At 41.4% G+C, this 22,074-nt stretch overlaps 1 protein-coding gene, 1 long non-coding RNA gene and 1 pseudogene across 5 annotated transcripts in view; 2 read left to right on the top strand and 1 right to left on the bottom strand.

The window, feature by feature from the left end:
• The window catches only part of POC5 (POC5 centriolar protein), a 45,356-nt gene extending 34,604 nt beyond the window's left edge, over positions 1 to 10,752 (bottom strand). For 2 of the 4 annotated variants that reach the window (XM_019462981.2, XM_019462983.2), the window contains exons 1-2: positions 10,611 to 10,752; positions 7,384 to 7,479 (exon numbers count right to left, since the gene is read on the bottom strand). In XM_019462981.2, the coding sequence (XP_019318526.2) occupies positions 7,384 to 7,467 (84 nt within the window). In that variant the 5' untranslated portion in view covers positions 7,468 to 7,479; positions 10,611 to 10,752. Of the gene's footprint in view, positions 1 to 7,383; positions 7,480 to 9,290; positions 9,337 to 10,610 lie in introns of those variants that run through there. The other 2 variants (XM_019462982.2, XM_019462984.2) reach the window with 2 other exon arrangements.
• A 183-nt stretch (positions 10,753 to 10,935) lies between these two features.
• On the top strand, positions 10,936 to 14,536 carry LOC128778297 (uncharacterized). Its single transcript, XR_008423822.1, has 2 exons — positions 10,936 to 11,029; positions 14,355 to 14,536. It is a non-coding gene; the product is annotated as an uncharacterized LOC128778297 (long non-coding RNA).
• A 1,408-nt stretch (positions 14,537 to 15,944) lies between these two features.
• On the top strand, positions 15,945 to 17,006 carry LOC128778295 (phosphoserine phosphatase-like; annotated as a pseudogene).
• Positions 17,007 to 22,074: the final 5,068 nt, after the last annotated feature.

Raw genomic sequence — 22,074 nt, 5'->3', positions numbered from 1 at the left:
CCTCAGACTTTTGTAGTCAGAACTACCTTGTATCCTGTGTCGGTAGTCAATATCGCTGCATTTCTAGCTGGTTTCCAAGAAGGTGTTTCAGGGGATCCACGCTGTTTTATTCAAATTTCATTTTTTAAGCTATTTAACTCTTTTACAAACAGTAGTAAAAGGAGCAAGCACTATCACATATACCACATGTGCTAAATTTTAACTGGCCCCAAACTATAAATTCTCAATTTTTTTTTTTTGTTGGTTGGAATAAAGCTGTTCCTGCCATCGATGTACATGTCAAGCTGCTGTAAACATGTCAGGTTGTGGCTCTGCACAGGTTTGATTTTTGTTTTAGGAATGACACCTGTGCAGGTGAACACACAACTCTAACACATGTAGGCCCATCAATTACAAACTCAAACTCAAGCACATCTGCTGGCGCCAGTACCTCCTCAGGAGAGTGATGAGCTGTGCAGGGTAGCAAATGACTTCATACCTTTGTTACATGCTTATCATAATACAAAGGGTTTTAGCACATATTCCAAATTTGAGTCTTCTGGGTGCTTCTTGGGTGATTTGTAGATTATAAAAAGTTTGAAGAAGTGACAGATTTTGTTGGTGATTCAACAATGAATCAAAACTTTTCTATCAATCCTTTTTTTATGTTTTGGGTCAGTTTACTTGCAGATGAGATAGGCTTTTAAACAGCTACCATTTTTTCATAATGCATAGAGAAGTTGAATCACTATGCTGTACACCTGAAACTAATGTTTACAGTGTGTGTCAACTATATTAAAACAAACAAGGCATCATTCTCAACTACTTATGTTAAGAATCAGAATTTTCTTGATATTTTATAGCCCAAATAAAATATAGAAGCAAAATGGTCACTTAGGCTTATCAAACTACGCTAGGTCTTCTATTATCCACCAATGTCAAATGTACATTTAAGGCAGCTTCATTTTTTGCTGACTTTGTGAGATGGAAACGTCACAGATTTGAATTTATAACATAAATCTATGCAATTCTACTTTAACCTTTTTATATTGGAATTTGAAGTAAAATTGTTTGAAAAAAAGGGTTTATGCTGGTAGATGTTTGAAAATTATAAGTCTTTAGGGTAATTAAATGTAAAGAAGTGAGTTGGTGTCAGTTTCAGCCTTGTTATGCATAGTTAACATGGATTACCTATATGCAGTAAATGTTAGTTACAGCAAATACAGATTTTTACATGTTAAGGCTAATGGCAGAAGAGAAACAGAGACACTCCAAAGAGAGAATCATGACAAAGAAATCTCAATCATCAGAATGATCTTCATGTTGCTATAGTCAACTCCTTTGTTGGAGATGTCCCCTTCATGACAATAAACACGTCTAGTTTTTGGGGTGCCTGGGTGGCTCAGTCAGTTCAGCATCCGACTTCAGCTCAGGTCATGATCCTGCAGTTCGTGAATTTGAGAACTGAAGCAGGCTCTGTGCTGACAGCTCAGAGCCTGGAGCCTGCTTTGGATTCTGTGTCTCCCTTTCTCCCTGCCCCTTCCCCACTTATGCTCTGTCTCTCTCTCTCTCAAAAAGTAAATAATAAACATTAAAAACAAAACCAAAACAAAACAACAACACATGTCTGAGATTTAAACTTACATTTCCTGACAGAAAATAAAAGTCAGTATTTCACATGATGGTTATCACTGAGGCAGGAGGCTCTTATTACAGAAAAAAGTAATTTAGAATATTACAGATACATTTAATTTTTAGGTTGATAAAAATAACTATAATTCTTTAAATAGATTTAAATATCCTTAAAATTTAAAAATATACTTCCTGAATCACATCAGTTTCCACTTATTACAATGAAAGGAAATACCCAAATAATTTGATAAATTGAAGCCATACTGGTTTCTACAAATTTACTGGTTTCTACAAATTTGAATGTATGAGTCAGTCCTAACAAAATATATAAAATGTCAAGTGCAACTCCCTGTGAGAGAGAAGGCTACCAGTCCAGTGGCATCCATTTTCCCTTTATTCCTTTAATTACTAAAACCCCAGGATCTGACCTAGTTCAGACCTGGCCACCCAGCATTTCTCAGCCTCCCTCCTAGCAGAGACAGATACCTGGCCTGTGGGATTTGGATGGAAATGATGTGTACAACTTGAGGTCATGTCATTAAAAAGGAAGCTGCTTGCTTCCTGCTCAGCTCTTCCCGTGGGTTAGAGGTGGCACTGAGCTAGCACCTGATGATGCAAATGAGGTCATCACTTGAGGGCCTGGCAGAGCAACAAGAGAGAAGAGACAGGATCCTCAGACGACCTCAGGACTCTCTGTTAGCTCAGACTTGCAAGAAACTGTATCAGCTCAGACTTTCAAGCCATTCACTTAAACGACTCTTATTTGGTTCCTGTTAAAGCAGCAAAAATAACACCCTAATATACTTCCCAAATAGCCAAACGAGGCTTTTGATTTTAAAAACATATAAAAATGTGGCTGTTACAGAATGAATGTCTGTCCTCCCAAAATTGATATACTGAAACACTAATCCCCAGAGCAACGATATTTGGAGATGGGGCCTCTACAGAAGTAATTAAGGTGACATTAAGTCAAAAGGGTGGGGCGCTGCCCTGTCTTGATTTACGTCCTCATAAAAAGAGAGGAGAGAGTGTCCTCTCTCCCCCCATGAGCGTGCACTCAGGAAAAGCCATGCTGAGGATGCAGTGAGAAGGCAGCTGTCTAATAAGCCAAGAAGAGAGATCTCATCAGAAACAGACCCTGCCAGACCTTGCTTTGGTAGTTTCAGCATTCAGAACTATGAGAAAATAAATTTGTCTTTTCATCCAAAGGGGCACATGCACCCCAATGTTTACAGCAGCACTATCAACAATAGCCAAACTAAGGAAAAGAGCCCAAATGTCCATCCACTAATGAATGGATAAAAAAGATGTGGTATATGCATAAATGGAATATTATTCAGAGATGAAAAAGAATGAAATCTTGCCATTTGGAATGATGTGGATGGAACTAGAATGTATTATGCTAAGCAAAGTCAGTCAGAGAAAGACAAATACCATTGGATTTCATTCATATGTGGAATTTAAGAAACAAAACAGAGGAACATATGGGAAGGGAAAAAAAGAGAGGGAAGCAAACTATAAGAGACTTTTTTTTTTTTTAACGTTTATCTATTTTTGAGAGAGACCGAGAGAGAGAGAGGGAGACACAGAATCCAAAGCAGGCTCCAGACTCTGAGCTGTCAGCACAGAGCCCGACATAGGGCTCAAACTCACGAACTGTGAGATCATGACCTGAGCCGAAGTCAGATACTTAACCGACTGAGTGTCCCAGGTGTCCCAAGACTATTAACTATAGAGAACAAACTGAGGGTTGATGGAGGGAGGTAAGTGGGAGATGGGCTAAATGGGTGATGGGTATTAAGGAGGGCACCTGTTATGGTGCCTGGGTGGCTCAGTTGATTGAGCGTCCAACTCTTGATTTTGGCTCAGATCATGATTTCATGGTTATGAGATTGAGCCCCAAGTCTGGCTCCACCCTGAGCATGGAGCCTGCTTAAGATTTTCTCTCCCTGTGCCCCTCTCCCAAGCACACACTCTCTTTTTCTCTCTCTAAGGAAAAAAAAAAAAAAAGCAAGGCACTTGTTATGATGAGCACTGGGTGTTATACCTAAGTGATGAATCACTAAATTCTACTCCCGAAACCATTACACTGTATGTTAACTATAATTTAAATAAAAATTTGAAACAAATGAATAAATTTCTGTTGTTTAAGCCATCCAGACTATTGTATTTTGTTATGACAGCCCAAGCAAACTAATACAGTGGGTATCTTATATTTATATTTTGAGGTCAATTAACTTAAAAAAAATTTTTTTTTATTGTAGGGAGTGAGAGAGACAGGACAGGGGAGAGAAGCAGAAGGAGAGAGAATCCCAAGCAGGGCTCAATCTCAATCTCACAACTCTGGGATCATGACCTCAGTAGAAATCAAGAGTCAGATGCTCAACCAAATCACATGGAGGTCAATTAACTTCTTAATTGGTGGCAACTATAAGTAAATTGAACCAAATTATCTCTCTTCAATCAGAGTTAGTTTATGATAGCTTCCAGCCTAAAAAGGGAGGGGAAATGGAAGTCAGTGGCTTTAACTTTGAGCTCCCCTAGTCTGACCTCTGTTCTGGATCAGGAGAACAACACAACATATATTTCAAAGCTCCCACAACAATCACTATGACTTAAAGTGGAGGTAAACAAGGTAGATATTATGTTAACTTATCTTAAGAAAAAATTACATATCAGTTATTTAAACACCTATTTTAGTTTCATATATACAGAGACCGGCCAAATGGGCTATTGTTTAGTTAAGGATCAAAATAAGTAATATTGTCCTTCTTAATTGTCAAAGATAACTTGTCTGAAGGTAAACAAGGACCCTAAAGTAACAATCCAAACTTGTAATTTTGCTCCCCTCTCCCCAACAACAGTTGGACTGGTGTGACCCTGAAATACAGATGAATCCATATGTACCACGTAAGGCCAGGGCAATTTGCTCATAGTGTCAAGTTGTGCTTAGAGGAAGTTATCAGTCAGTAAGCACACGGATGCTGCCCATCCCTCAGCATTTATCAATGACAGCTTTATTAATCCTTCACATAATTGACACAGTAATGAGAACTCCCTTAGAAGAAATAATTATTTATAAGGGGCTTTTGTATTAAATGTTGACTTTTACATATTTGCTATAGATGGAAAAGTATGTAGTTATTTTATGTTATTTCATTTTTAACATCCTTTCTGGTATTTATATTTTGAAAAGTTTCCAGTAACGGAATGTAGGCAGGTTTTCAACTGTCATCAAGAACTACTAACAAAAAGAGCCTCAGTTGGGCTGACATTCTAAGCAGGTAAACCAATAACACAAAATTATTTTTGGGTCTGGAAGAGTCTTCTTCCTCCCTCTCTCAAATTCTACTCTAGAGATTTATTCTTTTGATGTAAAGCTTTGTGTCCTGACAAAATGACACCCTGAGATCTTACAAGGTGGTTAACATTTTTGTATTAAAAGTTCTGGATCCAACAATTACAATGTGTAGGGATTTTTCCCACCAGCAACAAGAAATTCTCACTGACTAGCTGAGTGCCCTATAATTCAACTCAGTTTGGACACTATCCACTGGAGATAGTAATCAGACTGCATAGGTTAAGGGCTCAGTCCTGTAAGACTTCACCTCCCCCAACCAAACCTCAGACACCAGTAGTAAGTCCTGGTTACCACCTGAGCTTATGGCCAACCAGCGACACAGACAGGAGGTTCCAAAGATTCCCCTCCCCAGGTTTGATTAATTTGCTGGAGCAGCTCACAGTTTTACTCATTAGATTATCAGTTTATTATAGAAGGACAGAACTCAGAAACAGCCAGATGGAAGAGACAAAGCACAAGGCATGGGGAAGGGGGGCAAAGCTTCCGCACCTCCCTAGAATGGCAGTCATCCAGAGCCTCCACACATTCACCGAGCTGGAAGTTCTCTGAACCCTCTCCCATTGGGTTTTTATGGAGGATTCATCACACAGGTATGATTGATGAAATCAATGGCCACTGGTGACCGAACTCAACCTGCAGCCTCTCCCCGCTTCCTGGAGTTCACGGTGGGTGGCACTACTAAAAGTTCCAAATCTGTAAGCATGTGGTCAGCTCCCAGCAACCAGCCCCAATCCTTAAGAGGGGTCCAAAAGTCACCTCATTAGCATAACAAACACATTTATCACTATCATTTAGGAAATTTCAAAGTTTTCTGAAAATGTGCAAAACACGGGATAAAGACCAAAATATATTTCTTATTATAAATCACAATATCACAAGTATAAATGAGTTAATCAGCACTCTCCTGAAGGAAGTCTGAAAAAGGCAGGGATAAAGAGTGCAGGAAAGCACTGTCACCTTAAAAGACAGCACTAGGTAAAAGTACATCCAAAGGGAAGACAAGGATGAAATATCAATGTCACAACTCCAGACTACTTTTATCCTAGCAAATATTCACAGATATTTTTCCAATAGCTTTCCAACTTCTAAATCAGTAATTTCAGCTAAAGAATCATATATGTTTCATAAAATATCTTCCTAAAACTTTTCTCATATTACACAGTGTCAATAACAACTTAACTCTATTTAGGCATAAACATAATGTCCAGCTTTTCCCCCTCTTAAGTGATACTTAAGAGGACTATAAGACTCAAGATGTACCGTGTCAGTGATCTCTCATTTAAAATCTACTCTTGGGGTGCCTGGGTGGCTCAGTTGGTTGAGCGACCGACTTTCACTCAGGTCATGATCTCACAATTTGTGAGTTCGAGCCCCGCGTCGGGCTCCGTGCTGACAAATCAGAGCCTGGAGCCTGCTTCGGATTCTGTGTCTCCCTCTCTCTCTGCCCCTCCCCCGCTCATGCTCTGTCTCAGAAATAAACAAACATTAAAATAAATAAATAAATATATAAAAAATAAAATCTACTCCAGAAGTCAGAGTCCATATTTCTGATAACAAAACATTTAGAAATAAAACAGGGGTGCCTGGGTGGCTCAGTTGGTTAAGTGTCCAACTTTAACTCAGGTCATGATCTCACAGTCTCTGAGTTTGAGCCCCACGTCGGGCTCTGTGCAGACGGCTCAGAGCCAGGAGCCTGGTTCGGATTCTATGTTTCCCTCTCTCTCTGCCCTTCCCCTGCTTGTGCTCTGTCTCTGTGTCACTCAAAAATAAATAAACATTAAAAAAATTTTTTACAAATAAAAGAAATTTAAAACAGTTCATGTAAAAACCACACCTTCTGTAGTTAATTTATCTGTCACTGTCCAGATCCTGGGCAGCAGAATGTGTTGAACGTTGTAGCAACAGGGACTAGAACCTGGAGTAGAACACCAGGGCATCTAAGGTCCCAGAACTGTGGATGGTTTGATAGTGTATTAATTTGCATTAAAGTGAAAGCAGCATTCAGAAGAGACAGTTGAGAAAATCTCAAGAAAAAAATGTTTCTTGAGATTTCCAGCTTCTCTCATTGTGCTGTTTGAAGCCTTTGCATAAAGAGGGTTTGAAGAGTTCATGATTATTTTCTGAAAGGTTCAAACAATGTAAGGTATGTCCCAAAGTCTGTGAAATAATTCTCAATGGTCAATCATATTATTATGATTTGATATACATTATACACCATATACATATACACATAAATATATATACATTAATATACATAAATATATATATACAGTATGTATATACATCATACACCATATACATAATTATAAATGTAAATGGCATGAATACATGAAAAATGTATTCCTAGTTTTCCCTCATATTGTCACTTGTTTAAAATAAAAGTCACAACAAATTTAGGCATGTCTTCCTACCTGAAGATCTGAAGAGACAGAACTGCCTCGGTCAGAGTCATTCTTCATAACTGGCAGTGAGCATTTATCCTCATCTGATGACATTCTGTACAAATACTACAAACAATGGAAACTAACTTTAGTTTTCTTCCGGTGATAGTTAAACTAACATAACATGTTTTCTATGTATATACATCCTAACCTGTAAACAATAATCATGTGGTATGTTTAAATATTCAACACAATGAGCACCCACAGATAAAATAACTAGGCAAGAAAAGAATAGCAGGAGGCTCAGTTCGCAACATTAGTGAGTTTTTCATGTAGTCAAGGAGATGACACAAATGTATGAAAGGTTAAAGAGAAATGGAAGCTCCTTGGACAAATCCACAATGGAGATGTTGAGATTAATAGAGTGTGATGACTGTTCTTCAACAATGGGTGGCAACCTGCGTGCTGTGCATTTTACTGAGCCAAGAGAGAATAAACAATTTGTGCACATTCTTTGCCCAAGAAACATACGTTTTGGGAATATTATTTTAATAAAACCAAGCCTATACAGAACAAGTGATTCTCATATACCATAGAAAACCTGTCAAAAGTCTTGTCCCAAAAAATAAAAGTACTTTTAGTAACAAGTAAGTAAGTTATTTAAAGGACAAGTAGGGACTATTCAAAGTATCTGAACACCAGTTGCATGGAAAACAGTGGCGAGGAACGTAAGATGACGAAGTCCTGGTCCTTATGGACTTTACAATCTATAGAGACAGCCAGATGTATATATGCTAGTAGGCCCTAAAACAAAAGAGGTACAAAGCAGGGAGGCCAGGAGTAGCTATTTTTCATGGGGTGGGATCATGAGAGTGACAAAGTGGGAAAGGAGCCAGAGTACGTGTTAACTGAGAAGATAAACTGGTATTGAGACCTGAAAGACAAAGGCAGATAAAAGATGTAAGGCTATGCTAGGCATCAGAGCAGAAGCAAAGACACAGAGGCATGGGCATGTATGCCAGGAATGTAAGTAGTTCTTAAGACTGAAGCAAAGGGTGCAAAGCAAGTCTTGGCTAAGGATGGAACAGGCAAGGTAGGAAGCAGCCAGAACATGGAAGATCGTGATTATGTTATGTCAAAAAAAATGTAGTCTTTATTCTAGATATATTATTATAATATTTAAACAAGTGATAACATGATCAGGCTGGTCTTGGAATGTTGATGGCTTTCCAATTTCTGAGTTGGATAATTAGATGGATAATATAGTGCCACTAACCAAGACAAGAAATGTAGGAAGGTAAGCAGGTCGGGAAGAAGGAGAGTGGGTTCAATATCAGATGAGTTGGGTGTGAGGTACCTATGAGGCACTGTAGTGAAGCTGCATGTATGCAGGATATGGCTACATCCATTATACTGCACACCAAGGATTGCCGTTCACAATGGCTACAATGAAAATGGTGCTTCCTGGAGTTAAGCAATGAGCACTGGAGGTACAGGCTAGAGACAGTTTGAGGAATCATCAGCATAATGGGAAATGCTGAAAAAGGGAGAGGGTAAGATGACCTATGAAAACAAGTGTTAGAAAGAGTTCTTACTCTGAGGTCCATACACCCAAATTATAGGCAATATTTTTAGTGTAAATACACGTGTATTTTTCTAGTAAGAGGATCCCTAGCTTCTAATATGTGTTCAGAGGGGACTATACCTCTAATAAAGTTAAAGGCCTGCTACTGTAGTGAGAAGAGGGTTAAAAGTGGAAACACTAACGTTTAAAGGGGAAGAGAAGAGCGAGCAAAAAACAGAAAAGTCAGAATGGGAGAACTATCAGGGAAAAAGCATCATAAAAACTTGAGGAACAGAGTGTAGAGTCAGATGCCAAAGAAAGACGAAAGTTGGGGTCTCTTGAACATGGCAGTAAGGAAGTTGCTGACATTTACCTAAACAATTTCAGTGGAAGGTGCAACAGGTCTCAGTCACACTGGCCTGAAAAATAAATGAGAAATAAGGAAATTGAAGTAGACAGGGCCGACACAGAGAAAAGTACAATATTAGAATGGAAACATAGGCTGGGACTTGTTGATGGAAACTTAGCTTTATTCGATGAGTATTACTGGCTATACACATGATAAGTAAACTAAATCTCAGCATGACTGTCTTTAGTTAAGCCAATTAGGGAGGATAAAATAAGCACACACATCCCCAGCAAGGAAGGACTGCTTCAGGGACTTCAAATCCACCACTGTGGTAACCTGGTTCATTTCTGTTTTCATTTACTTCTTCTTTTAGGCTGTATTTGCATACTGCGTAGATAATAGGAGCGGAGGTGGGCTGGTGCTGACTATTCAAAAAACAAGTAAGCTGAAAAGTAAGGTCAGACTTCAAAAAGAGTTTCTGAATAGAGATACTGCAGCCATAAAGCAACTACTGTATTTTTGGAAAATATGCTATAAATCTGCCATCAGCGCTGCTACGAGGCCAGCAAGGTAGGACAATTTCTTTGAAACCCTACCACACTCGCATTTTCTTACTGTTTCTAGGTTCAGAAACAAAGAAGAAAAATGAAGCTTGCTTTAATGGGTGGCGGATGTGAATCAGTTCACTAAATTACCAGTACTCTCTAACCCAAGATACCAGAAACCAAGAGATAAGTTCTGGGTGCTTCGTGATAGCCAAAGAAATCAAATTACCTCTTGGTAAATACCTGGCTGATAAGGAAAAAGGGGTCCGGGAATTCAAATGCAACCCCAAGAGACAGAGGAAGAGGGAATTAATGTGCGAGCTGGCAGCAGGGTGACGTCCCTGTGCTGTTCACCCATCCTAGCTGCAGGAAAGGAGAAGGGGCGCGCCAGCTCCTCCCCTCATAAGGGACTAGCAGCCTAGGGGGACAGCAGTTGTGAGTAAGCAAAGGGTAGAGGTTCTCTTCATTCACCTTCTTACCCACCCTTGTTTGAATCGAACTCTTAAAAACAAACAACAACAAAAAACACGTTAGACATGGTTACTTTCTCGTTTTAAATGATCAGAACCCACGGCGAAAGTAATCGTTATACTTCAAGTACCCCCCACTCCTGCCCTCTCTTCCCGGACGCCTTGGAAGGAAAACTTCAGTACCTCGTTGCCCCGCAGAACAGCACACAGCCCACGCCTCGGGGCGTGGTATAGGAGCCCCCGGGGCGGAAACTCGAGCTAAGACACTTTAAACCCCACTCCACTGCCTCCGCCCGGGGCGCGGAACTCGCCGGGGCGCCGCTACTCACCGTTGCGGCTCTTCACAAACCCGGACACCTCCCTCCGCGTCTCCTCGCCGCGTCGCCGCTAAAATAACAGCGGTACCGCCGCTACCTTGGCAGCAGCCTGACAGTTTCAAACTGCACAGAAGAATAAAGGACGGCCCTGTGCATTGGCCCGGAGCTTCAGCAACCTGCCATATGATTGGTCGAAGAGCCGGGGGCGGAGCTCTGGGCCGCTGCCGGGAGAAGCCGGAATTAGGTTACTTAGGGAGAGCCCGGCCCCTGATTCCGGCCGGTACCGAGGGGGCGGGGTCTTAGCGAGCCCCGCCCAGCTTGGGAAGTAAGTACTGCGCGTGCTTAGTTTCGTTGTGCGGCTGCATCCTGAGGCGGTTCAGGGACCGGATTTGGTTAGAGGATGCTGAGCAGGGCTGAAGTCAGCCAGGGCGGTATGTTGCCATCTTTCGATAATGCCCAAAGTCTGTGCGTGTGGTCCTAATGCATAAGAATCATCTGCGTCCATAGTGCCCTCCAGCAGAGCCACTTGGAGGTGCTTTTTAAAAGTTCAGTTTCCTGACAACCCTCTACTTGATTCCTTCAGTGTTGGGCAGAGCCAGGGAATCTGAATTTTCAACAAAGACCACCAATGATTCTGACGGAGGGGCCAGCGGGCTTCGCTTTAAGAAACTGCTGGACTAGGTTTTACTAATGACTTCAAAGGTGTCAGACTGCAAGTCATGCCCTTCTGGTGAAATGACTATGAACCTTAGAATAATTATACCCTGGTTCTTTCACCTATTTACTGTCCGCTTGGATAATGCTACCCACATAATAGGGTTGTAGGGAGATTAAATGAGTTAATATATCTAAAATACCTATCACATAACGTCAAAAATGCTAGTCTTTTGATTTGTATTGGCAACACGTATGTTTAAAGGTGCATTAGGATCCAGGTTGCAAAGGGAGCACCCCAATTTGGAGACCGAGTAATGAGGTCTGGGTGTTTTCAGATTCCTTTTGTTACTGGGAGGATGAGGTATGAAGGTTGTTTTTGTTCTTCTGTAGATAGAAATGGCATAAGCTGGGTTTCATCTACCTACCTGTTGGCAGAGCCAGACTTCTACTTATACAATGAAGGAAGAAGAGCCAGCAGCTTCTTTGGCACAAGCTATGCTTGTGTCCCTCCCCCCAAACTCCCCTTTCCCATGGCTGTTATAAACAACAAGTTCCTACTAATGCGTATGAATTCATACGTGGTTCAGGTATCTGTTTTTGAATTGAATTGCCACCTAGTGACCCCATACACTGTAATTGTAACCGCTGCGCTGTCCCTTTGCCCTCCTGCCACCTGGGTCCATGTTGCTCTTCTTGGTTTTCTCTCTTTTGAGGGGTAGATTTTCATAGAAAACAATTGGGTAAGACATCTCCATTCTTCTGTGAAGCTGCAGAAAGAAAGAGGCCAAACATAATCTGGATGTTATGAATTTAAAACTTATTCTTACAAGATTCCTAGAGAAGGGGAGAGGGGAAGAGATAGAGAATAAAGCACTTGCAAACTCATGATAATGAAATTGCCATCTCTAACCCTTCATAATTACTCATTCGTAAATATTTATCTAATATTCATCATATGCAAAACATTCTGTTCATGCTAGGAATAGAGTGGTGAACAAAATAGACACAACCTGCTCTCATGGAACTTAGAGTTCAGTTGGAAAAAGCAGACATCAAACAGCAACAAAAATCCCACACATGCGAATAAAAAAGTGTGGCTTATGTTTGAAGTGAGGGGAAATTAGGAAATGCCTGTCTGAGAAAGTACATCTCAGCTAAGATCTGAGTATGCACAGTAAAGAATTTATTTTATCTAATAAACACACATGTAGTGCTTACTATATTCTGGGCGCTGTACTCATTAACTCATTAAATTCTCAGATTATCTCAGTGATGTAGATGCTATACAACCATCCTCACTTTACAGGTATGAAAACTGAAGCTCAGAGGGTTTATGTAGCTTGCCTAGGATCACACAGCTAATAAGAACAGAATTGGTGTTCAAATTGTAGCAGTCCTTGAGACACCTGGGTGGCTTGATCGGTTAAGTGTCTGACTCTTGACTTAGGCTCAGGTCATGATCTCACAGTGTGTGGGTTTGAGCCCCGCATCGGGTTCTGCACTGAGAGTGTGGAGCCTGCTTGGGATTATCTCTCTTTCGCTCTCTGTCTGCCCCTCCGCTACTCACGTGCATGTGTGAACACACACACTCTCAGTCTCTCTCCAAATAAATAAATAAACTTAAAAAAAAATTTAAAAATTGAAGCAGGGAGTAAGATGGGTTGAGAATGTTTAGGGATTGGGCGTTGGTGGAGGAGCAGCCAAGACTGAGAAGGATGGGCCTGAGAAGTAGGAGGAGAACTGGAGAGGCCTCAGTGAAATGCCAGGGAAGTAGAGTCTGACAATATGGAGGCCTTTCCACAGGCTCTAAATTCTGAACCTCTGCTCTAATAATCTTTCATCTTCTTTAATCACCGCTGTTTTAGATTAGGCAGTTGTTGAATTTGGCTTGTATTGTTTCCATAGTCCTGTGTCTTCATTTCTTCTTTCTGAAGTTCCACCCTTCGCATTGCTGATAAATTATTCTTAAAATAACATTGCATTGCTTAACTTCTTCCTCAAACACCTTCCTTGGTGGTACATGGCATTCAAAGCCCTCCTAAACCCAGAAGATCTAGGCTGGATTTATTATATTTTCCTTGTACTAGGTGTACCACTTTTAGGGAAGCTGTGTTCTCTTTTCTGAGCTTAAGCCTCATCTTTTAAAAAAAATTTAATATTTATTTATTGTTTTTTAATTTTTTTTTACTGTTTATTTAATTTTGAGAGAGAGAGAGAGAGACACAGAGTGCTAGTTAGGGAGGGACAGAGAGAGAGGGAGACACAGAATCCAAAGCAGGCTCCAGATACTGAGCTGTCCTCACAGAGCCTGATGGGGGGCTTGAACCCACAAACTGTGAATCATGACCCGAGCTGAAGCAGGACATTTAACCGACTGAACCACCCAGGAGCCCCTAAGCCTCATCTTTTTAAAGTTGAGAAAATAATAGAACCTACCAAATTTAAATTTAAATCTGAACCTGAACCTGAACCTAAATCAACCTGTCTATCTACGTATGAAAATCTATTCCTTCCTAAAACTGGGGAGATGCCTGCCTAGTTAGATTACACGTCCCGGTCTACTTTGCAGTTAAATGAGGCAAGAGAATACGTGTGGAAGTGAAATGTACCACTCCCTGAACTGGGATTTAAGACTGTAGGTGTGTTTTTTTCCAAGCCTTCTTCTTCCCCACTGTGTTGAATGATGAAGTGGAATAGAACTCCTTTGCCAGTTCTGTAACATATAAAACAAAAAACAAAAAAACAAAACCAAAAACCACAAATTGTTCCTTCCCTTTAAGTCATTGTATATTTGGGGTCAATCTGTTGCAGCCATCACTCTAATATCACTTCAGGGTGTGTACAGATGTGTATATGATGTTTTTGGAAGGCAATGTGTGTGGAAGTATTTTGAAATTTTTTAAAAGCAAAGAAAATGAACATAGGGTTTGGATTCATAAGATCTGGTGCTTAAGCTTTTCCAAGAAGTAGGCATGAAGCTAACAAGGCTCTTGGTACCTGTTGGGAACAATTACTATTATTGGTGGCAAGAGTTGACAACCATGTTATTTTTGCTAGTCCTGGGTTAGGGGACTGATCTGAAACCTGTTTCTTTTTCAGGTCATCCCTGACTCATCTGAAGAGCCTTCTGTCTCCTCACCCTATTACTTGTTTAGCTGGGACTTTCAGGGAAGATTCCTCAACCTGGGAATCTTTAGCAGTGATGACTTTGTCATAGAAGAGAAACCAGAAGTTAGTCCATCACTTTGATATTATGGAGGAATAAATTACATCTAGAGAGAGATAGATTTACTTTTCTTGAGTTGCAAATCTGGAGAGAGCAAGAGTGAGCGAGAGAACGAGAGAAAGAAAGGCAAGTCCAGAGGAAAGGAAAGGAATAGGGGTGCAGATGGGGAGATTTCAGAGTCAGAGCCCTTGCCAGGGCCTCTATCCGTGAAGAGGCTGCCATGATCCCCCAAAGGACTTGCTTCATTATGGCTCATCCCATGGCTGTTTTTCCACCAGACTGCCAGGCTCACAGATTGTCTTCCCATCCTTTTCATCCCATCTCCTTCTCATTTCAAGTGTACCTGCCTTTGCCATAGCCCCTAAGGCTGGACTTTGTTTCTCCTGGTCACAAGGGGCTGACATAATAATTGAATCTCCGCAGTGAGAGAGGCACGAGCCTCCAGAGTGCTCCTCTCCCTGTGAGGTATGAACACCAGCCTTCCGGAAACAATGTTCTGGTTTTTCTAAATCAGAAAAATGACTTGATGGTGGAATGTGAATTTCTGCAGGAAGGTGTGCACAGAACATGGCAGATTTTGGGCAAGTGGCTCAGCGTGCATGTCCTCAAATAGAACTTCTGTAGCTGGACCACAAAGTCTATGTAGAGTTTCTCCACACACTGAGAGCCAAAAACATGGACTCTTAGAACACATTTAACTGAGGCATAACAGAGGGAGAAAGACTGTCACTAAGCGAGGACGCACAGTGGTGAGGAGCATCCTGGGCACTGTAGTCTACAGGTATGGCACCATGCCATTACTGTGCAGAGACAAGTTTTTGCTGTGGAGTAAGAGCTTGTTCAGGATATTTTGATTCCCCAGATTCCACAGTTAGATTTGTCCTTTTATTGGCAGAAGGAGTTCATTTCCTCACTTCATCAGCCTTCTGTTCTTCCTAATTATAAAGACTCATCATGGACCCTCTCCATTAGCATCCTCTAGCCATGTAAAAATTTCCTTACCCTTAGCATTTCTTTCTCTGGATAAAACTATCTAGGTCTAGCTGCGAGAGGCAAGATTAATTAGTTTTTCAGAGAACAACGTTACTGAGTCCCACTGATGTTTTGAGTACTATACAGATGCTGTATTTTTGGGTCTTCAGAGTGCCTGATATGGGTTTGCACATTAGGATAATTCCGCCCAGGGATAAAAACCTATGCAATTCAAGTTTAAGAAAGCACATGCAAAAACTACCAGAAGCCACCGCATTTATCAGCAGGTTTCATATGATTGTTCGGTAAAAGCTCTGTGGGTCTGTACAGGTCACGCCCCTCCAAACTCCACCAGAGCCAGCACCCCCCCACTCCCCCACCTACAGTCAGGAGGATACAATTGCAGACGCCCAGGAGATGGGGATGGCGGCCCAGGAAGGAGCAGCAGAGAGCGGGCTCTTGATCTTGCAAAACTCATGAAATCTCTCATAAAGAAGTTAGTAGTCAGAACTTCATGCTGCATTTTTATTCAGGAAAGAAGCAGGAAGAGAAGAGTGTCATTTCCTAGGAATCTGGAGAAATGAGGAAAATTCTTCCAAGGAGGGTCTCCCATTCAGAGTTGAGGAAGCTTTTCTGTTCAGCTGATGCGTTATGCTTTGATGTTGATGGCACAGTCATCAGAGAAGAAGCAATTGATGAGCTAGCCAGATTTCTGTGGAGGTGAGGATGCTGTGTCAGAAATGATCTGGGGAGCTGTGGGTGGGGCAGTGCCTTTCAAGGCTGACCTCACAGAGTGCTTAGCTCTGATCCAGCCCTCCAGGGAACAGGTGCAAAGGCTCATGGTAGAGCACCCCCCACACCTGGCCCCTGACATAAAGGAGCTAGTAAGTCACCCGCAAGAGTGAAATGTTCAGCTTTTCTTAATATATGGTAGCTTTAGGAGCATTGTAGACCATGTTGCTTCGAGGCTCAATATCCCATTAACCATTGTATTTGCTAATAGGCTGAAATTCTAGTTTAATGGTGAATGTGCAGGTTTTGATGAGATGCAACCAACAGCCCAATCTGGGGTGGGGGGGGGCGGGAAAGGAAAAGTTACTAAACTTTTAAAGGAAAAATTTCGTTTTAAGAAAATAGTCATGATTAGAGATGGAGCCACAGACATGGAAGCCTATTGTCCTGCTAATGTTTTTCATTGGATTTAGAGGAAATGTGATCAGACAACAAATAAAAGACAACACGGAATAGTACATCACTGATTTTGTAGAGCTTTTGGGAGAACTGGGAAAATAATATCAATTTTTATACAGTTTGTAACAACTTCTGGTTAATTTACAGTTATTTTAATTAGTTTACAGTTACTTTACAGTTAGCTATACAGTTTAGGGGCCCCTGGGTGGCTCAGTTGGTTAAGCATCCAACTTTGGCTCGGGTCATGATCTCGCATTTCCTGAGTTTGAGCCCTGCATCCGGCTCTGTGCTGACAGCTCAGAGCCTGGAGCCTGCTTCGGATTCTGTGTCTCCCTTTCTCTCTGCTCTTCCCCCACGCACACTCACACACACACACTCTCTCTCTCTCTCAAAAATAAATAAACATTAAAAAAATATTTTTTAAAAGTTATACAGTTTAGGGGCACCTGGGTGCTTAGTTTGTTAGGTGTTTGACTCGATTTCAGCTGAGGTCATGATCTCACGGTCTGTGAGATTGAGCCCCGCATTGGGCTCTGCACTGTCAGCGCAGAGCCTGCTTTGGATTCTCTCTCTCCCTCTTGTTCTACCCTGCCCCTGCTCATGCTCGCTCTCAAAATAAGTAAACTTAAAAAAAAAAAAGTTATACAGTTTGATACTGTTTGCTTACAATTGCCTATTACAACCTAATGTATACATTTGGTGCTGATTATCTGTACTTCCAACTAAACTACGGAACGGAAAATTACTTTTTTTAGCTATAGTCCTAACATTATTATGAACATTAATTACGTGGAGAATTTTATAATGTGAATTCTTTATGTACTTTCCTAGCTATATTTTATTTGAAGCCTTTTAAAGATAGATAGTAAATTAAACACCTTCACAATTGGAAATATAGGTTAGAAAGCTTTTAGTGAATATTATTTTTCCCTTTGGTAGGTAAAATAAAAGTTTATCCATGTATCAGAGAGAAAAAGAACTTACGCATTTCTAAATTATTGCTCTCCCCTCCCACCATTCCTTCTTTCCTTTCTTTTTTTCTTCCCTCTTTTTTTAGTGGAGGGAAGGCCAGAGAAGCTAAATCCATCATTTGAAGGCAGATGTGGAATGTTGTGGTAGAACTTGTTTCTTCTCTTTGGTAGCACTATTTGTTTAGATTTTTTTTCTGTTCCAGTTTGTGTATGAGGAGTCATGCCGATCAATCTGCCTCCCATCTATGAACACGTTCCAAAGTTCACTTGTAAATGTATTGTGGAAATGCATTTTTCTACAGAAAAATGAAAATGTTGTAACCCCAAGGTCAGCTCAGTTGTGATTCTATACTGGGGTTGAAATAAAAGCAATAAAAATAAAGTAGAAAATAATACTGTTGCAACATTAGTGGATTTGGTAAAGAGGAGAAATAACAGTGAATAGAAAAAATTTATTGTGTGTTTATATCTTGATTGCTGATGAAAAAGACAAAGGGTAACATGCTTATGGGAGGAGAGTAATGCTGTGCGCACAGAGGTGTACTGAATGCCCGGGGAAGTGATGGGGTGATGGCAGGAGATGAGTAGATACGCAAGGTTAGTGTGAAACACATCTCTGTTTATTATTCTAAGATATCAGCCCCTTGTGAGCATCTGTGCCTGCCGATCTCACACAAGTTTCCCCTGTGAGTTGAAACGTTGGTCTCACTTTATGTCTGTGTCTTAATGGAGCTCCCATTTCCAAATCTGTTGGAAGATAGATAAAAGGAGATTGGGATGCGCAGATCATAGCCTCCATCGTGTTGCTTACTACTTGGGGTCTAACTTCAGTCAAATATTAATCCCCATTATATACTGCCTCATCCAATCCTTCGAGTCTTCTGGGCCCCCCTAGCCTGCATCAAAATCAACCTGAATGGTTTACTGAAACACAGGTTTCTGGGCTCCACCCTTAAGGTTTCTGATTAAGGACACTTGGGGTGGGGCCCCAGAATTTATGTTGCAAGCAAGTTCCCAGGTGATATTGATGCTCTGGTCCTGGGGCCACACTTCACCCTGTGTCAATCCGGGTCCTCCTCCTGATTGTGAGCAGTGACTCTGGCTCTAAGCTTTAGCCTTCTCTACCCTGTCACAATCAGACATCTCTAGGGCTCTTCCCAGGACACTCCAAGCTCCTATCTGGTGCTCTGGAGATTGAAGTCCATTTTCTTCCTAAGCCCCAAAGATACTTTTCAAGACTAAAGACTATGAAAACTCGTTCTGACAGCTGTCCACCTTGGGGACCTCTGGGGTTCTGGGGCTTGGCAGTCTCCTTCTCTCTTCACCCAATTTCCCTCTGTTCTTTTCAGTTGCCTGCAACATAATTCCCCACCCCGACCCCCCACCCCCCCGCAGATCCACTCCCTGAAGCTCAGCTTTTCCCCTCCTCCCCTGAGTAGCACCAGGTCCTCATTCATCGTCTTTGCCGTGGGTGTCTGATCCTGAAAGCCAATTTGTGTCGCATCCAATAGCTTTTAGCAGAATTCTGTTCCCCACCTCAAAACTCAAAGTGGCTTCCTGGGATCCATTCCCAAAGCTTTGGCCACCTGATCTGTGAGTTTGGATTCTTCCCAGGTACTAACTCGGATGTTGACCTTTCTCCTAGGGAAACATAGTTTGCTATTAGTTGTTACAAAATTCTAGATAATTAAGCCATGGGACCAGGGCTACATTCATAATAAAATCTGGTTTGATAATACACAGGAAATTGTGATGATTTTTCAGAATTGCAGTTTCAAGCCCACAGTAGCCTTGGAATAAAGCCAAAGTCTCTATAACATTTCTTTTGTTTGGTCCCTACCAACAACCTGTCTTACAACAAAGACTTCCTCTTGGTTGGTTTTAGAAATCATTGTGAGGGGCCAGCTCACACACAATCGCAAAGAGGATCTTCTCAGGTACCATGATGTGCTTGCCATTTTCTTCCTCTATCACCCAGGAATGTCTTCCTTCCCCAAGTCACCTGCCGCTGGGACCTCATACCCCCAGAGACTTCGTTGGTGCCTGCCTAAGGTGCCTTCATCTCCCACAGCCACCAAAGGTGGCTCTGCTCTCTCAGTCATCTGCCAGAGGCACTATAGCTGGCCATCCTGCTCTGTCAAGTATGCTTAATGTTTCTACTGACACAGGCACCTGTTGTTGGCAAGGTTGCTAATGTTCTGTCCTGTTGATACAGACCCTGATAGTGGTCCTAATCTGATCAAGACTTCATGGCACCAGTAGGTTCTTTTCTAGTGTGGGAAGGATCCTTTTGCCTTTATTGTATGTGTTTTTTCTTGGGTTCCAAAGTAGTGCTCCTGGTGTTACCAGTGACTAGAGACAATCTAGTGATAGAGCCTTTGGCAAAGATGGCCAGCTGTTTACCAGAATTCTAAAATGTAGTATTAGTACCAAGAAGTATCTGCCCAAGCAGTTAAAAAAATTTCTGAGCCCACCCTCCCTCACCCCACCTGCACCCTTTGCATTCAGTGGACTTATGGGACTAGTTCACTACAATTTCACATTCACAATTTCACAGAGTTGATATGTATCATTTCCAGACCAAGGAGTTTAAGAAGTAGAAGTACCTAGGGGCGCCTGGGTGGCTCGGTTGGTTGGGCGACCGACTTCAGCTCAGGTCATGATTTCGCAGTTTGTGAGTTTGAGCCCTGCATCAGGCTCTGTGCTGACAGCTCAGATCCTGGAGCCTTCTTCAGATTCTGTGTCTCCCTCTCTCTACCCCTCCCCTGCTCACACTCTGTGTCTCTCTGTCTCTCAATAATAAATGAACTTAAAAAAAAAAAAAAGGAAGTAGATGTACCTCCTTTTTCCTTTCTTTTCCCTTCAGCTGGCTCTAAGACCTCAGGGAACATCCACATATAGGATGGAAGGAACCAGGACAACGTGGACTGTTTGTTCTATAAGCAAAAAAATAACATTTTCTGCTCACTTAAAAATAATTCAACTCTTAAGTATAATCTACCGCAACTAAAAAAATACATCTACTATTCTTAGTTACTAAAAGTTTGAGGTTTATTTGTACAGCATCTTAACGTTACCCTAATTAATTCACATCTTTTTAAATTTGTTCTCATTTAAGGTTCCTTGTCCTGGAACCTTGTTTCAGGTCACACACAGAGTGCAGTAGAAGCAACACTCAAAATCCCTTTTCTCTTTTCACATTGGCCCTTTGTTGTTGGCAAGTCTTTCTGTACCTGGACTCCCTTAATACTCCTTTATTTATTTATTTTTTTAAATTTACATCCAAATTAGTTAGCATATGGTGCAACAATGATTTCAGTAGATTCCTTAGTGCCCCTTACCCATTTAGCTCATCCCCCCTCTCACAACCCCTCCAGTAACCCTCTGTTTGTTTTCCATATTTAAGAGTCTCTTATGGAGCCAAAGCATAAGAGACTGTTAAAAACTGAGAACAAACTGAGGGTTGATGGGGGGTGGGAGGGAGGGGAGGGTGGGTGATGGGTATTGAGGAGGGCACCTTTTGGGATGAGCACTGGGTGTTGTATGGAAACCAATTTGACAATAAACTTCATATATTGAAAAAAAAAAGAGTCTCTTATGTTTTGTCCCCCTCCCTGTTTTTTTATTATTTTTGTTTCCTTTCCCTTGTGTTCATCTGTTCTGTGTCTTAAAGTCCTCATATGAGTGAAGTCATATGATATTTGTCTTTCTCTGACTAATTTAGCTTAGCATAATACCCTCCAGTTCCATCCACGTAGTTGCAAATGACAACATCTCATTCTTTTTGCTTGCCGAGTAATACTCCATCGATATACCACATATTCTTTATCCATTCATCCGCTGATGGACATTTGGGCTCCTTCCATACTTTGGCTGTTGTTGATAGTGCTGCTATAAACATGGGGGTGCACGTGCCCCTTCGAAACAGCATACCTGTGTCCCTTGGATAAATACCTAATAGTGCAGTTGCTGGGTCATAGGGTAGTTCTATTTTTAATTTTTTCAGGAACCTGTGTACTGTTTTCTAGAGTGACTGCACCAGCTTGCATTCCCACCAACAACGCAAAAGGGATCCTCTTTCTCTGCATCCTTGCCAACATCTGTTGTTGCCTGAGTTGTTAATGTTAGCCATTCTGACAGGTGTGAGGTGATACCTCATTGTGGTTTTGATTTGTATTCCCCTGATGATGAGTGATATTGAGCATTTTTTCATGTGTCGGTTGGCCATCTGGATGTCTTCTTTGGAGAAGCGTCTATTCATGTCTTTTGCCCATTTCTTCACTGGATTATTTGTTTTTTGGGTGTTGGGTTTGATAAGTTCTTTATAGATTTTGGATACTAACCCTTCATCTGATATGTCGTTTGCAAATATCTTCTCCCATTCTGTCGGTTGCCTTTTAGTTTTGCTGATTGCTTCCTTTGCTGTGCAGAAGCTTTTTATTTCGATGAGGTCCCAATA

Source organism: Panthera pardus, unplaced genomic scaffold, assembly GCF_024362965.1.
Source record: "Panthera pardus isolate Hobbes unplaced genomic scaffold, ASM2436296v1 HiC_scaffold_2, whole genome shotgun sequence".
Classification (NCBI taxonomy): Eukaryota; Metazoa; Chordata; class Mammalia; order Carnivora; family Felidae; genus Panthera; species Panthera pardus.
This window is presented reverse-complemented; position numbering and strand designations above follow the sequence as displayed.